Here is a 17,500-nt window from a genome sequence, read left to right on the forward strand (position 1 = left end):
TGGTTTAATTTGTAACATATCGTCAGCTATTGACAGTAATGAAACAACTTCAGGCGTTTTTTTTAAACCTGTCTAAGGCGTGTGATATCATTAATCATGAAATATTGTGTAAAAAAGTGCATTACTATGGTATTCGAGACATTGCTCTGGATTGGATTAACAGGTATCTTGAAAACCGAACTCACTTGGTCCAGTTTGGGCTCCTCTAGATCCTACAACAGGAAAATCTCATATGGTGTCCTACAGGGTTCAATTCTTGGGCCTCTCCTGTTTATTGTGTATGTAAACGGTCTACCAACTGTCTCTAGCTTGACTCAATCACTATTATTTGCCGATGATACTAGTATTTTTTGTTCTCATAAGGATCCTCATGAACTCATTTCCATCGTTAGTAACGAACTTACAAAAATATCGATTTGGCTAAAAGCAAATAAGTTATCCTTGAATTTGTGAAAAACTAATTTTATGTTTTTCCATTTAAGGCAAAAGAAAATTAATGTTAATGTCCCGCTGGTTTTGCAAAATACTGTGGTTCTGAGCAAGTTGCCGAAACTAAATTCCTTGGTGTCCTCATTGACCATCATCTTTCATGGAAACCTCACATTAGTCTTGTTTCAAAGAAGATTTCGAAGTCTATTGGAATTATTGCCAAAGATCGCTTTTATTTTTCTTCTAAAATGCGCTGTCCTTGTATTATTTCCTCGTTTATCCTTATTTATTTCATTGCAATGTGGCCTGGTCCTCCACCTACGGCTCTAACCTACATTGAATTTACCTTTTGCAGAAGCGGATAGTGCGGCTGATAGCAAAAGCTGACTATCTTGCAAATATATACCGCTCCTTTATTTTGTCAACTTAGGCTCCTTGATATCTTCAGTATTAATTCCCTTTTCCATCGCCATTTTCATGTATTCGTATCAGCACAATCTTTTGCCAGTTACTTTTCAATGTTCTTTCACTACTTGTGATCAATTTCATCAATACAATACTCGAACTAATCTCAATAATGTAACAATACTCGAACTACTATTAAAAAAAATTAGTATCATTTATTAGGGACCTAAAGTCGGGAATTCTCTACCAGTCACAATAGTCAGATCACCTTCTATGTATATTTTTTTTTCTTTAATCCTGAAAAACTGTGTCATTGAAAGACAATTTTTTAGAACGCACAACGCCTGCCCGTCCTGTATTTAAAGTCATGCACTTTGTCATTAAATCTTAGCCCAAGGGAAGGCTACTCGCATACGCTTCCAGCTTCTTTGGGCTTCCTTGTCACTGCTTCAATATTTGTAACTATAATTATTTACATTGTACATGTATGGGTGACTAAAATAAATAAATAAATAATAATAACAAATAAGATTGATGTTGAAGTTGAAAAAAAGGGAACGGGGACACTGCGATGCTTATTGAAATCGGCGCGCATCTACTTACTTGTATTTCTGGATATATTAGAGAGTCTCAGGGTGCATTCTTGTATCTTGGCTATTTAACAATTAGACCCGTTGCCCTTGCGGGTTACGGGTCAAATGGAATGGGCTATTGCCCCGTGACCCTTGAGGGCGAAGGGTCTAATTGTTTTAGTATCACCCAACTAGTCGGACAGAAAAGGCAATAATAAAGTTAGCAAATGCAAGTTAAAGAAATATTTATTTGGGAATAAAACGAAAGAAAGCGTCACGCTTTTCGCTACTCGAGGACTATTACTACTAGTATTCTTGTAGCGTAGCCAATCAAAATGCAGGATTTGCAATAGTCCAGTTGGGTGATACTAATACATAATACATGAAGTATCAATTCGCAAAAGAACTCATATTCTGAAAACTGAATACTATTAGCGAAGGTGAGCTGGGCACAATTTTATACGCATCTGCGCCAGTTGAGTTGGCAAAAGGTTTCTTTGAAAGTTTGTAATACGAAATCTTGAAATATGGCCAAAGTACCAGTTTTTTTAGCGGTTTCCTCGATTTTTTGGTTTGCTTCATTTGCAAAAACCTTAAGGTCGAAGATGACGAAGAATTTTTTGTACTTGTGAGTGTTTTGCGCAGTGCAGGACGGCGGCGTAAACATGCTCGGATACAATGGTTTGTCGAGGAAACCAATGTATGCCAACGTCATTTCTTTGGACCGTGCAAGGCCACTTTTTTCAATAACACAAACTGACAGCTCTTCTTGTTCTACCACCGGTAAAGAAACAGAACAAAGGTCACGCACACTCGCATCTACGATAGACATTTTGGATCGCTATTCTATTCAATTTTTTACAATTTTGAAGCCGCCGGCGGACGACCGGCCGGCCCCGTATCATTTTCCGCCAAAGCTTTCCCAAAAGAACGCATGTTCTGCCTACTCCAAGTGAACCGTATTGTGGCCATTCCATTAATTCTGCTGCCAGGAGCAGAATCAAACGAAATAGGTCCCAAAAGAACACGAATCATGACCGTCTATTCCATATTTTTCTATTCCGGAATGGTACCAAAAGAACCTGCCCTTAGTTTGAGCCAATTAGTTCCTTTAATGCAAACCTGATCAATGTCTCGAGGCATTCTCTTGGACTCCCTCCTATTCCTTGAGCGTCAAAGTGAAAGTCCTGGATTTTTCGAGGATCTTCATTGAAGAGTCGAAGGTACTGCCAGACTCTCTGTACTGCCTCGCTCTCAAATTCTTCTTCGTCAAACAAAGGTTGGCTCTCCTTTTGGGCTTAAATGTTTACGTAATAAATTAATTATCGATTTACGGTCGATTATGAAAATGATACCAAAATATGTTCACCGAAAAGGACCTTTTTTGAAATGATGCCCTCGAAGTTTTAACAACTTACAATCCGTAAAAAAGGTTGCTGTTATTCATCGTGGTGAAGTTCCAGAATAATAGAGTATTATCGTTTGTGTGCACTTGTGAAGTAGATCGCGACATCAGGCGATGCCGGAGGTCAACTGGTTACGCGTCACATTTTAAGCAGGATGCTCTGCTGCGATTGGTTGGTTTTCAGCAGCTGTGATTGGTGCATTTCGATCCTCGCTGTTTAGGTTTTTTTTTTTCCTTCGGCGGTCCGCTGTCATACGGTTCTCCTGTTGTTGTGTTTCTTGATCGTGGGCATCAATGCTTCCGGAATTTCTATTCCACTATCCCTGTTGATATTGTTAGGGTGAAGTCTTGTGTGAATCGCCTCTTTGACCCTGCGTGTGTTCCAATGAGGATCACGATCAATAAACTTTACTTCATTCCAAAGCGGGTTGTGTCTGGTGTTGTTAGTGTGTTCTGAAACGGCTGAGGTCTGGGTACGGGCAAGTCTTGCATAGCTGTAGGCAGCGGCGAAGTTGTACGTATTGTGCGTATTGAGCTCCACATACTTCCAGTATAACGGATCAATTTACGAACAATTAGAAGGAGCAGCCATGGAAAGCCCGGTCTCCGCTGTTATTGCTAACCTATACATGGGGAGTTTCGAACAACAGGCAATAAATACTTCAGCCTACAAACCTAGGATCTGGAAACGCTACTTTGACGACACTTTCACCATCCTGGATCGCGGAAACGTCGATACCTTCTTACAGCATCTGAACAACCAGCAGCCTTCCATTCGCTTCACCATGGAGACAGAGAACGACTATAATTCATCTTGAAATTCTCTCCTTTGTTTATCAGTGGTACCATAAACTAAGCCCCTCTAGTAATCACGGATTGATAATCTGTTTGTTACAACTGTTCATACCACTCAATGCAATATACGGCATTCGTTGATGTTTATTGATGTTAAGAAAGTCTAGCCGTTTTCCAGTTTTCGTCAATATATCAAAACTTCTGTGATTGATGGTTATAATACTATTATTGATTCCTAATGTTTTACGATTATGTAATCTTTAACTGTTACTTAAATTAACTAGACCCTCCGTGAGGGTACACTGGGTCGCCTGTGGTACGTGCACCGTTCCAGACAATTTTTTTCAAGTTGGGGGGTCATTAAGAAGTCATACCAGACGAGGCCCTTTGGCTCACAGGTCCTCACACGTTCGTACGACGAAACAGATCTGTCCTTGCGTAATATGTAGCTCTAACAGTGCACGATATTGTTTTGGTATTGTCTATCATTGTAGTGCCATGGTAGAAGTCTTGGGTAAATAGTCTGAGAAGACATGTGGTTACTAGCAAAGTACTGAACCCAGAAAGATTGAAGAAAATAAATGGGAAGTGAGAAACATTGGCTTCTGGGCTGACATGTTGATAAACTTCTTTTCACCACAAGTTTAAGCGTGCCCTCTGAGCATCTGACAGCTTTGTAATACCGAAGTTCACTGAAGTTAATCCCTCTTCGGTGGGGTTAGTGTTTGGATGGGAGACCAAAATAATATACCCCTCATAAAACAGAAGCACCGGACCGAAAATACTATTAACGCTGACAAATGCGAACTCAGCAAGGTACAGATTTTGTTAGCTTGCTTTATGCAAAAACAAATATTGATGCAAAAGTAAATAAATATTGATACAAAGTTTTTAGAAAGAGCAGAAGGAAGTTTCCAGGACGATCGCTAGAGAAAAAGCTAGAAAAACATATTTACGACATGAAAACAACATTTATTTTGAACCGTGAATATAGAATGTAAAAAGTTACGATCAGCGACAAACATTTTGGGGGATTTTTGCAACGTTCAATTTTGTTATTGTACGTTTCGGCTGCACAAATAAATCGCAAAATCGAAAGTGACATCGTCGGAATTCAGCGGGCGCCGTGATGAAGTTACCGCGGCATGTTTACTCGCCAAACAGTGAAGTATCTGTGTCAAATGATGGCAAGATACCGGGTTTTTGTAAGTTTCTTTTTCTTTCAAGTGTTATAAAGTTTGGCAATGAAATGAGCGAAGTCAAAACAAAGATCACAATCGCCCAAGTCTTGTTTATGCAAAGTCAAAATTTACTCTCCAAGACGCGTACGACGTTATTTATTCTAACCAGGTAATTCCATCATTTTGGAAATAGCAGCTACTTTATTATTCAACTGCGTCACAATTCTTCACTGATTTTGGGGCTCATTTTGTTGAAACTCAAGCACGCTTCCAACAGGCCTGTGAACCCTTCCTGCTTACAGAGCAATACTAAAAAACTTCTCCCATATCACATTTCAACCTTAAGCTCGAAAATTCAATACACAACATGATATTATAATTCACAAAGGCAGAAAATACCACAGAATCCTTTTCCAGCGAAAAATTTATTGAAACAAACAACATATTTGCTCTTAGAGGCGAAAACCTCTTCCTATTTCATTGCGTGCGTGAAGACAAGAAACTCGATCGTGTTAAATTACCATGTACTTCAGGTAAATACAGCTCACTTTGATTTCGGCTCGACGGGCGATAGATTGTTGTCGAAGTCCATTACTCGTCGCTTTTAAGATTCCACCGCCTGTATATCCAATTGACTTGCCATTATTGAGCTTCATAAGGGTATATTTTGTTCAAAGATCCACTAAAACGCCATTCGCGTTACATGACTTTCGACGCCATTGTCGGTTAAGTTAATCGTTCTACTGTGTCCACCAGAGAAATCTACGCATTTCCCACGACCCTCTCGATCCTAAGAAAATACGCACAGAAAGCTCTATGCACAAAGCCACCACTTAGCAGGGGAGTGAAAGGCAAGACTTTTCCCGACATGGAAAACGAAAAACCGACGAAATGAAACCGAGATTCCGACTGGGTTTAGCAACCCAGTAATGAAGTAATATTTTTTAGGTAAAACAATTATTTTGCATCCCTAGTCCTTCGACTCATGTATTTCTTGCTTTGGGTCCCCTACTCGGTTAGTTCCATGAACTATTTAGGCGTCTCAAACTCTGAACAATGAACCTACGATTGTAAAATTTCTTTTTCTTAGCAATCTCTTGATTTTATATTTTAAGCACTAATTTGTATTAATTGTTATTTCTGTGCGAGTACAAATAAAAATTGACTTGAATTGAAAATTGACTTCCTTGAAACCGCACTTTAAGAGACCACCACCAGCGTGTACAGGAAGCCTACGCACACTGATCAGTACTTAGCGTATGATTCCCACCACCCGTATTCAGTAAAACGTGTATTGTGTAAGTGCCTCTACGAGCGCGCCAAACGTCTTGTAACAAAACCCTCTGTTATCTCCAAGGAGAAGAAGCACCTCTCTTCTGTTCATGTCTCTAATGGTTACCCTCTTTCTTTCTTGCAGAAAATCACCAAGACCAGGAAACCAAGTAGCAGTGCTGAGCCCACGATCGACTACAAGTCTATTGCGGTTTTACCCTTTGTCAAAGGCCCATCGGAACAAATTCGCCGCTATGTACAGCAGCAACGCATCATGCGCTGATTTCAAGTCGGAGACTACATTAAGAACACATCTAGTGCGACCGAAAAACGCTGTCGAGCCGACTAAACAAGATGACACGGTTTACAGGATTCCATGTCTACATCAGCGAGACTGGAAGACCTATGCAAGATAGAATCAAAGAACATGAGAGAGACATCCGACTTGCCCATACCCAGACCTCCCCCGTTTCAGAACAAGCCAACAACATCGCTTTGGAACGAAGTAAAGTTTGTTGATCGTGATCGTCATTGGTACACACGCAGGGTCAAAGAGGCGATTCACATAAGACTTCACCCTAACAATATCAACAGGGATAGTAGAATAGAAATTCCGGAAGCATGGATGCCCACGATCAATAAAACACAACAACAGGAGAACCGTACGACAGCGGACCGCCGAAGGAACAACACACCGAAACAGCGAGGATCGAAATGCACCAGTCACAGCTACTGAAAACCAACCAATCACAGCGGGGCATCCTGTTTAAAAGGTGACACGTAACCAGTTGACCTCATCGCCTGATGAAGACTAGCAGTATGCAGTCGAAACGTCGCGATCTACACCACAAGTGACAACATCGTGAGACAAACGAGAATACTTTATCAACAAATTTGTTCTTTGATAAACATTTTGACAAAGATGAAATAAGAAATAGCACATGTGTTCAAAGTATCATGAAGAAAGTGGAATTGCTTGCATTAAATGCTTTATGTTAACTTTACCTTTCCTTTTCATTTGAACAAGAGTTTCGTTAGGAGAAAGACAAGTAAGTGAAGGAAGAAGCTCCAAAAATCTGAAACCGTGGTCCTGTGAAAAAAGAATGACGTTGTTAACAGATTCAGTGTAAAAAAACGAATAATGAAATTCAATGCTTGAAATTTCTTATAGCCCTGCAGGGATGACGCAGTGGTGAGAGCACTTGCCTCCCACCAATGTGACCCGGGGTCGATTCCAGACACGGCGTCATATGTGGGTTGAGTTTGTTGGTTCTCTTCTTCAGGCACCGAAAGGTTTTACTCAGGGTACTCCGGTTTCCCACCTTCTGAAAAACCAACATTTGACTTGATTTACGTTGATTGCTAGTTCAGTTTACAATGTCTCCAATTAGTGCTCCAGCGCAAGAACGACTAGACACTTATAAAAAGTTCCTTTCCTTTCCATTGTACTTTTCGTTTCGCAATGCTTGGAGGGCTAATTGACGACAGCGATGTAACAAGAAAACAGTGAAAGTTAAAACTAATCACTTACCTTAAAAGTCTCACTAATTTCGAGAACGTAAAGATCATGTGGCTTTTTCCTCCAAATGCGCCCGCGATCATCTGCCAGTTCACCCAGGATGAACAGATTAAACAGTAAAGTTTCAAGATCTTTTGTTACCTGGTGGTTCAAACATAGCTAGTTTAATTAAAAGCTAAGCCGACTTTAAAAGGAAATAGTGTCTCTGTCCTTCTGCCCGTATTTATTTGTCGCTGGATGACGGTTACACTGAATCAGTACTGCATTTATTTAAAAAAGAGACGGCAAATCAGGCATATTAAAACGTGACTAAATTCGATGGAAGTTTATATACTCAAGATGTTACAGTAGAGAGTTTTATACTTACACTATGAACTGCCCGCAGTTGGTCTATTACCTTCACTGGCAAAATTTTCACTGATTCTGAGAATTTGCCTAATTGTTCAGTTTGCAATACATGAAAGACCATCGCAGTTCAGTAGCAAATTAAGCAGTTGCGAAAAAAAAGCCTGAACAACATGCAGGCTTCTCGTGGGCTCGAATCCGTGACCATGCAATTGCGCTGCACTGCTCTTTGGCCACCAACTGAGCCAACTGGAACCTGGTTACTGTGAGTTCGATTTATATCCCGTTAGAGTTGAACGATGAATAATATGACTAATTTTATATAGTCTATCTTTCATATGCCCAGGTTGCGTAAATATAAGTACCTATAATGACCTACGTGCTTGTGTAAAACTACATGTGATAGCTGGGGGAATTAACCCACCAGTACATACCGTGCAGGAACAGTCAAGATGGAAGATCCTGGAGAAAGGAAGATCTGGTGGAAGAGTATGTGGAAGAAAGAAACCGACAGCATCGAATACACTTCCTTTTTTGTCATTAAAGGGGATCGTGGCACAAAGAGGTGGTGGCTCGCAGTTTTGGTCCTTCAACCTCTCTGCCATGATTACGTTGTTTGGAAGATCTTCCACTTGCTTTGCCAACCTCTGGACAAATAAAGTCTTGCCTACTCCAGGATTAGCGGAGGATACAACGCGAACGTTCAAGCTACAAATAAATATGAACTTCCTTAAGTAATGTTTAAAAGGCGCCGAGCAGGTTTTTATCGGGTTTTAAAAGAAAGAGTTCTTCGTTGCTTTTAGGTATGCATCCTAAACGATCCATGTTATTTTGCTATGACAAAATTCTGCATGTTGATTGCCGTGACCTTTATATAAAGGTCTTCTGTAAGGGATCATTATATACAGACAACTAGTGGCTTTTAGAAATAATTCCGTTAATAGAGCAAAACCCTGTCCTGGATTTTCAGGATGATCATTCTATTCCGGTTATAACAATACATGCACGTGACTGATTTCAGTCACCAGATATAATAGTCTTTATGAATTCCAGATTGCAAAATAAGTGTGAATTCAACAAATCTTGTATCGCATAATAAGCCGTTTATTCTTGTTTATTTTGTCGAATAATTAAGGAGGCTCGAAAGGGTTTCAACACTTGGAAGACCCTCTGTTTAGATCTAATAACACTACAACACTGTATCACGTAACAGCAATGTTATGGTACTATATGAAACACCAATTATTTCCAAACAAGATGTTATCATTATTGTGATGTAAGATATAAGCAACTAAAGACAAAATAAAGGGGATTTTTTACAGCGCTTGCCCGTTGTCACGGTAACATATTACGTCACAATAATGACTGTATCTTGTTCAGCAATAATTCGTGTTTCATTTGGTACCACAATATTGCCGATTGTGGTGCCGATTCTTCTAATAAGAGCGTCACTTGGAAGCGTTGAAACTGGTTCAAGCCGCCTTGAGGGCTGATCCTTCGTAAAGACAATCAAATTAAAGGCACTTTCAAAAAGCCTTGCTGTGATAGGAGAAAACCGGAATAATCAGCTTGCATTTGCTTTCTCGCTACTTAATTGGATATACTTTGAAACCTCTGCAATCAGGGATCAACTGTCGTTGCAGCTTTTTAGCGAAACACATAGTTGATCTCAAAATGTTTCTGCCTTGCTTGCTTGGAATAGGACACAGTATTTTGGGAACCAGATCCCATCTTTAAAACATGACAAGATGAACTATAGCAACGCCATCTTGGAAGACTATCAAAGAGCGCATAACGGTCTTGCGAACCAATCTGTTAAACCTACTTGTTTGCTCTTTCAACTTCTGCAGCTGCTTTCCAAATGACAGGTTTGTTACGATAAAGTCCTTCTTTTTCTTGTGGTGAGTTGAATTGGGTTTTTAGGTAGCGCCTGAGTTCTTTTGACTGAGGAATTCTCGGTATTCCATCCACTTTGTATTCTTCCAAAGATGCCACTATATGAGCATATTCCTCATTTTCTCCGTTACACAAGATCACGAGGCCAAGGCCTTTATAAAAGAAGATAACATTAATCCAGTGTTACTTGTTTGAAAGACAAATAGTCCAGGCCTCTTTATACAATATATCCAGCGGAAGCGAGCAGACCTTTTCTGGTCTGTTGCTTTGTTTTCCAATTCCAGGCCCCTTGATCGCACGATAATGACATGTTTCTGGCAAAAGTTTGAATTGTGCACGCTGGCAAAGAGCTCCACAGTCAAACAAATCCCCTAAAACTATGTCATAATCTAAAAAGGGCAGTTAGCATTCGAAGGTTCAATTTATACAAACAGTTTACTCTTTGCTTACTCGAACCTCAGTTTTAAGGAATTCGAGTTAATGTAAGGTAGAAATCATAATGAAAATTACGAAAAGGAAAAAATTCCTCGAGCTCTGATTGAGTAACCAAGAATTCGAGTTCCTGAGAAGTACTTGAGAAATGGAAATTCTTACTTTCATTCGAGGGATAATCTTTCATGAGCGTATGTAAGCTGTCAACCACCTTTTGACTGACGTCATATTTTAATAGATCTCCAAGAACAAGGCAATAGATTTTCTCCCCTGTCTCTGCAAGGGCTCGACGCCATAACAACGAAACCTATAGAGGAAAATGTCAGGAGAATCACATTCTTATGAAACTTTTAAAGACTTAACTTAGACCTCAATAGACCTCTTTCACGATGGCGACCAGATAAAAATATTCTTATCTTTTAACGCTAATAAGCCTTTATAGCCCCACTACGACGAGCACATTTCAAAAGAATATTTGTTTCAAAATGAGGGCAGTAGGTCTAATTAACTGATAAACATACAAAGGAATGTAAAGGAGGTCACCATTTATAAAAGTGGCTTGTGATAACTCAGTGACCGCTGATTGTGACCTAAAATTGCAAGAATGCTACATTTCGACAATTTTCAGTCAGACTTCAAAAGAGTCTCTTGACTCAGTCAAACTTCAAAAGAGTCTCTTGAATCTCCTCCTTCTCAGTGGTAGAACATCCGAACAAACAAACGAAAGGTAAGAAGAAACGGTGACTGTTCGGTGAATTAATTCCGGTCAGAAAAAATAACCTCTTCAAAAAACTGTTTAAGGGAGCGATTTGAATTGTTCTTTAGCACAACAGGCAACAGTCTCGTAGTTTTGCAGTTTATCGAAGTATAACAAACCGAGAGAGAGCAGAAGAGATTCTCTGTAACCAAAATCTCGTTAACATATTTCAAAAGTGGCTGACAAAAAAAGGCGGTAATATGTATACCTCTTCTGATGTTGTTTCAGAGGTGCAAACAAGGACCTCGTCGCTATTTGGTAGACTTTGAGTGCCATCTCCCATATACAGTGCAAGTACAGCAGGAAAAACATGTTCTGTATTTTAAAAGAATAATTTTAAAATAAAACAGCCTTCCCAAGTAAATTGCGTTAAGGACATAAAGGAGAAGTCCCCAACATAAGACAAGTTGGAACTATGATAGGTCAAACGGAGTGGACAATTTTTTTCGTGGTTTATGGTTTAGGATAAATTACAAAGTCCCGTGGCGGTTTATAATTCTCTCTCGGGAGTGAGAAAGGACGTCAGCTTGTAAAGGCGTCTCTGGCAGCCCCTATCAGTCCATATTTCATCTCAACCACCCACCCAATCCAACCTACGCATTTATGATGCTGTGTGAAAGGAAGACAGACCACAACACCACAGGGGTGTTGATTAACAATAAAGGTTGTGAGACGGGGCCTACGGTTTATAGTCCTTACCCGAGAAAATGTGAACCCCTACCCATTTGCTGGTGTAATTACATTTGCTGGTATATGCTTCCGGTCCGCTGGGGGTAAATTGATCATTGTAAAGCGCCTTTGAGACGAAAGGGCGCTATATAAATGCACCATGTTTTTTACTTTTTTACAAGACTCTGAGTGTTAGTTCGGTCGGAGTCGAACTAACGACCTCCAGCATGGCAGCCCGGTGCTCAACCAACTGAGCCACAGGTTACGTTTGCGCCACTTTAATCATTAAATTAATCTTCATTTGTTTACTGAAGAACCTCATCAAGAGAGTAACAGCTTTTAAATACCCTACCTTTGCGTGCCAGAATTAGATTGGGTATCCCTCTTTTCAAGTAACTTGGAAATTCTCTCCTCGTCTGCCTTCCCTCTGTTAATAAACAATACTAGATATGAGTTCTTTCCTTGAGTAAAGTGTGTGTAGTGGAGTGGCGTGCTTATTGCCGTGAAAAGTTCTCTCAAATTCCCGTGACCTACTTCCGTCTGTCGACCTTGTGCCTCAGTTGGTAAAGATACGATATCGTGGGTTCAATTCCTACCCTAGTCCGCCGAGTTTTTCTCTGTCCTTGCGTGTGCACGTTTTTTTGACTGGGCTGATGGATTTAATGGGAATATGTTGCACTTCAAATTACACCCTGGCCGCTCATTCTGTTGAAATGTAAGTGTTCGTGCGACATTCTGTTGAAAAGCGTCAAGTGCTATTCGTGCAACTTGAAAATCTCCAAAGATGTTGACCCACTTTTTCAGTTTTCGTTTTCAAAGGCCTGCTAGGTATTTTCTGCAGGCAAAGTCTACCCCATAATTAGAATTTAAATTTTCAGATTTCAAATGCTTGTGAAAAGCGCAATGTATCTCGTTCCTTCATATTATAGTAAAATTTGTATAACATGAAGATAGGGTACGTACCATCGCCATACCGGGCCAAATATGATAGAAATACGCCCATCTCTTTCAAGCTTAAGTAAGTTCCCGCTCCGGTTTCATCCAGTGTGTTTTCCTCTGATGCATGATCACCCAACTCTTCCACCTCTAGGTCTTTTGTCAAACTAACAAAAACAGCATGGAATTGAATGAAGCAGGATGCACGATTTTCAATAATTCAGTCGTTTTTCAGTAGAGAAATCTACCAGTGGCGCGTGGATTAATTGACCTTTTTGTCAACAACCGGGTTTTCGTATTTCAAGCGAAAACGTAACGACATGCACTTAGTTAACCGTCATAATTTTTCATTACCTTTCGTTATCATCGCTGGATGCTGAATCTTGTGAGGAGAGCGATAATTCTTCGCCGACTATGTCTTTAAATCTTAAGCTTTTCTTTGCTTCGTCGAACAGTTCATCGATCAATTTCTCGTTGTTTTTGTTTTGAACACACCACACCACAAGCTCTGCGACAGAGCCCTCAGGATCGGAGACAAGAGCCGCTGTAACGAGACGTTCAGTATCTGGGTACCCCAACTTCTCAACATGACTCAGGAGGTCCTCGTATTTTTCTTCAATGTTATCTTGTTTGTCAACATCGGCACGATCATCTTCTTGTACACCAGGGGGCGTTTGTGATTGGTCAGAATCAACACTGTCGATGTCATCAAAAAAGTCGGCGATATCTGACAAGATCCCAGCTTCAATGAGCACTTCTCGCAGGCTTAATGGATGAATTTTTGGGTGCACTTTTTCGAGGAGGCTGTAAACTTGCATGTTCATAGAATTTATGGTACCCGTTTGCCTTAAAGTGGCGAGTTCCTTGCGCAAGAAGAGTAGCTGTTGAGTCGTAAAATAATTCAGTTCTGGATGCTCCATTCTCTGTGAGTTTATGCTCTCCTTGATTACTTCACACCTTCTCTCGAATTCTTTGCTTTGGGAATCAATCTCTTTGATGATATCTGTTCCCATCATGGTGCTTTTGCACTTATATTCCTTGTTCCAGTCGAGGATAGTCACGTCCCCAACTTCACAAAGGTTTACGTAACACTGGCCAAGTTGAATCACTCCTTGTAGAATCTGTCAGCGAAATGAAAAACCGTGACCACATACAAAGAATTTGTGGATATTAGAAACGCAACGAAAAAACGTTATTTATCCGGATTATGATTGCATGTTTTGGTTCGCTTAGGTTAAGCAATTCAGTGTCAAATATAAAGAGTGGCCGATGCAATGGATCCCTCGTATAAGATTGGAACATATCCTAGAAAAAAATTCTTAGCGGTGAGTATAGGAAATCGTGCGAACGTGAGTTTATTTCGCTATTTATGGGCACAAGTGGTGTTTTGAAAGTTCTCAAAATTTGAGAATTTCGAAACGTCACGAGTGACCATAAATCACGAAATGCATAAGAAATTTCATACGATTTTTATTGTATACTCAACTAAATTACACAATTGCTGTGTTTTCATAGCAACTTCTGTATTGCACTCTAAAACCTCTTTTGCACTCTGTACTTATAACCTATTTATGCATTAATCATTAACCAATCAGAAACGCGATATTCTTTTGAGTATATAATAAATAGGGTAATGAAGGTAAATAAGGTCCAATCCGAGTTATTCCCACCATTCCCCTAAGGAGTCTGGTTCCAGGTGAGAGTCTGTGCACGGCCTCACTATGTTATATTGTTATATCTCGATCCTCCCATAGTTTTGCTTAGAAGAGAGATTCCAATATAACTCACTTTTCCGGCCTATGATTAGGTGAAAATTTGAAGTTGGCATCGCCTCATTGAAATGGATTCCTCACGTAAGCTCTTCAGCAATTCAGTTGTCCCAACTGGCGGCCAATGTAATACGGTATTGGCGTCTAAAAATAATAGCAATTAGATCATGTTACCTGGCCAAATCTGTCCACATCGTCTTGTCCCGATGACCGTTTCCCAGAAATAAGAGCTAATTTACTTTGGAGCTCTTTAAGTTTTTCCAAAGTGTACTCCTTGAAAGCTGGTTTTCCATTGCTTGTGGAGGGCAGAAGTAAATTTACTACGGAATCAACAGTTGTCTTGTCATAAGGTTGCCTGCTCGTAAGGTCGTCCGGTCTTCCAATGCAATAAATACCATTTTCATTTATAGCTTGCACCAATGTTAAAGATGAAATCGCATGGTCATCTTTGACTCCTTTTAACCAATCGATGTGATCCGAAATGTCCTCCTGCATAAAACAAGAAACAAATTAATTAATTTTTATATACTAGTATACCCTAAAGAAATTTAATTACCACCGTTGTTGTTGTTGTTTACATTATCCGGCGAGCAGAATCTCCTTCGATTTTCCCAGATAAGTCGGGGAGAGGAAGAAGACTCTGCCAGCCGCCTCGACATTTCGTATTGAGCATGCGTTAACAATTCAAATGTATGAGGTGTCAGTCACTCGTGACCAGTAATCACAAAACCACAAAACGAAAACAAAAAGTCTGGATATTTCCGAACAATTCGAACACCTCTGGCCAACACACGACAAACAAGGAATCATTTGGAAACAAAGAAAGTTCATACTATATTAAATTGCCATTTCATTTTTTATTGAAAAATCTCTAGCTTCTTGGCAGACTGTTGTAGTTTCTGTAACCGAGGGGGTGCAGGGATGGCGCATTAGTGAGAGCACTCACCTCCCACCAATGTGGCCCAGTTCGATTGCCAGACTCGGCGTCATATGTGGGTTGAGTTTGTTGGTTACTCCGGTTTTCCTCTCTCCTCACAAACCAACATTTGATTTGATTTGATTTGCGTTAATTGTTAATTTCAGTTTACAGTGTCCCCAATTAGTGCTCCAGCGCTAAAACGACCAGACACTTAAATTAAGTTCCTTACCTACCGTAATTCGGAGGAAATACTCATGGGAATTTAGACCGTTAAAAATTGCCACGCTTTTGTAAATTTTCAAAAAATATTGATGACGCTTGGCGATTGATCATGTGCAAAAATTAAAATAAACAGATTTGAGAGTCGAAACTGGACCGCCTCATCTATTTCTTTGGATGAGAGGCAAATCAAAGAACGTCGAGGCGGCTGGCCCAGTCTTCTTCTTCTTCTTCCCGACTTATCAAAGAAAATCGAAGGAGACTCTGCTCGCGGGGTATGTTTGCATGTGCGTAATAGAACAAATAGTTAAAGATTAAAAGGTACAATTGGAAACGAAGGGAGGTTTAATTCGTAACTTTTAAACCTCTTGCGTTTGCCTGTCCAAAAGACAAGTTAAATGCGCATTTGCGATTGACACATAAACAAAATGTTGCGTGTTCTAGGTTATGTCGAAAGCTAACGTTACTTACTTAAAAAAATGTAAGGGAGTAAAACGGTAAAAATGCAGGGTATATGTTTGGAAGGTAATTAATTTTTTTTCACAGATGTTAGTTTGAAAGGTTTCAGCCGTATTCTCAAATTCATTACATTACCAATAACACCGCGTGCAAAATGGCGTATCCACAAGGAAGGGCGCGTTTGAAAATGTTTACCAATTAAGTGATCCATGAACGTTCCCCTTTGTGTTTTGTAACTCCTGTTCAAGGTGAGCAATGCATTTTGGTTGCTGCGCAATGCATTCTGGTTGCAGGCGCGATGCACGATTTTGCCCGGTATATTTAATGTTGTTGATAACGTTGCTGCTCGCTGGCTCCACTTCCTCCGCTGCTATTATTCATTTTAGTACAAAGCATTTCACTTGACCCTCGGTCTTAACTCGCGTTGTAAGTGACAATACCCTTCGTAAATCAAGGGAAGTTTGACTAATTCATTGATTTTGTTATAGAATATTGAATTGTTAATGAATTGAATAGCTGTAATATGAATTGTCATGAGACGTTTAAAGCATTAATCTACTAAGCACACTTACATGAAAGGATCGACAAAAGGGCAGATTCCGACCATTTTTCTGATCTTTTACCCAAACTAGGGCAACTAGAAATCAATTTTTATATCTCACCCTCATACCAAGTGCATATACGACAATTGGCGGACTAATCAGTTCAGAAAATTGGATCGGACGACGAATATATGTTCATACCAGCATTTTTGGAAGCTTCTCGTTGTCTTTGATCTCTTTCCACACGCTGCCACATAGGCTCATCAATTCATTGAAGCCAACCTCCTTATTTAGATCAAAAATGAAAGGAGAAAATGCAAGAGCAGTGGTGTGCAACAAGGACACACGGTCAGTTTCAAGATCGCTTTCTCCAGCTGACATCATCGCAAGATCCACTAATGTCTTGACTTCTTCTTTCCCTGATAAACCATTAAATAATAGATATCATAACGTAATTAAAAAATCAAAATGAAAATGTACAAAGGAAATGGCGGATCGTGCGAAGCTTTGAGTTACTAGCAAAGAAAAACCCAATATACTGAACTAGCTGGGTTGGCACTCATCGGTAGCAAAAAAATATTCTTGTCTTTTCCCTGATCTCTAAACAACTTTCAAACTTCAATGGATAAAGCGAGATTCGGGTGTGAATGTAAAACTCTTTCAGGCAGAAATACTATACAAGTTAAATATATATGTATATACAGAGTGCGAGACATATATATCTTTACTTCAGTTTAGCCTGAAAAAATTATTACACAACTAAATTCCATCAGTCGGTAAGTAAAATGTACAATTTACCACTGAACAAAAGCAAAATGGTCCATACCTCCCTTCAGCTCATTTCGAAGCCAAAAGATGTAGTCTTTGCAGCCAATAACTGTTCTTAAGCATTCGATTTCTGGGCGTCTCATTTGTGCAAGTTCATTACCCACATTCAGAACTTCATCACTGAGAGCATCAAGCGACTGACGGTAAAGAG

At 39.8% G+C, this 17,500-nt stretch overlaps 2 protein-coding genes across 4 annotated transcripts in view; one reads left to right on the plus strand and one right to left on the minus strand.

Moving 5' to 3' along the window:
- Positions 1–17,500, plus strand: part of LOC138031474 (TNF receptor-associated factor 2-like) — a 527,459-nt gene that overhangs the window by 141,944 nt on the left and 368,015 nt on the right. The window lies entirely within an intron of this gene.
- The window catches only part of LOC138031406 (E3 ubiquitin-protein ligase rnf213-alpha-like), a 105,440-nt gene that overhangs the window by 58,452 nt on the left and 29,488 nt on the right, over positions 1–17,500 (minus strand). For all 3 annotated transcript variants that reach the window (XM_068879116.1, XM_068879105.1, XM_068879109.1), the window contains 13 exons: positions 17,348–17,500; positions 16,723–16,940; positions 14,557–14,871; positions 12,968–13,734; positions 12,641–12,780; positions 12,030–12,104; positions 11,217–11,323; positions 10,414–10,558; positions 9,749–9,971; positions 8,358–8,631; positions 7,591–7,719; positions 7,065–7,149; positions 2,529–2,703 (listed from right to left, as the gene is read on the minus strand). The exon at positions 17,348–17,500 is cut by the window's right edge and continues 10 nt beyond it. In XM_068879116.1, the coding sequence (XP_068735217.1) occupies positions 2,529–2,703; positions 7,065–7,149; positions 7,591–7,719; positions 8,358–8,631; positions 9,749–9,971; positions 10,414–10,558; positions 11,217–11,323; positions 12,030–12,104; positions 12,641–12,780; positions 12,968–13,734; positions 14,557–14,871; positions 16,723–16,940; positions 17,348–17,500 (2,806 nt within the window). The remainder of the gene's footprint in view (positions 1–2,528; positions 2,704–7,064; positions 7,150–7,590; positions 7,720–8,357; positions 8,632–9,748; positions 9,972–10,413; positions 10,559–11,216; positions 11,324–12,029; positions 12,105–12,640; positions 12,781–12,967; positions 13,735–14,556; positions 14,872–16,722; positions 16,941–17,347) is intronic.

This window comes from Montipora capricornis, chromosome 2, assembly GCF_036669925.1.
Source record: "Montipora capricornis isolate CH-2021 chromosome 2, ASM3666992v2, whole genome shotgun sequence".
NCBI lineage: Eukaryota > Metazoa > Cnidaria > Anthozoa > Scleractinia > Acroporidae > Montipora > Montipora capricornis.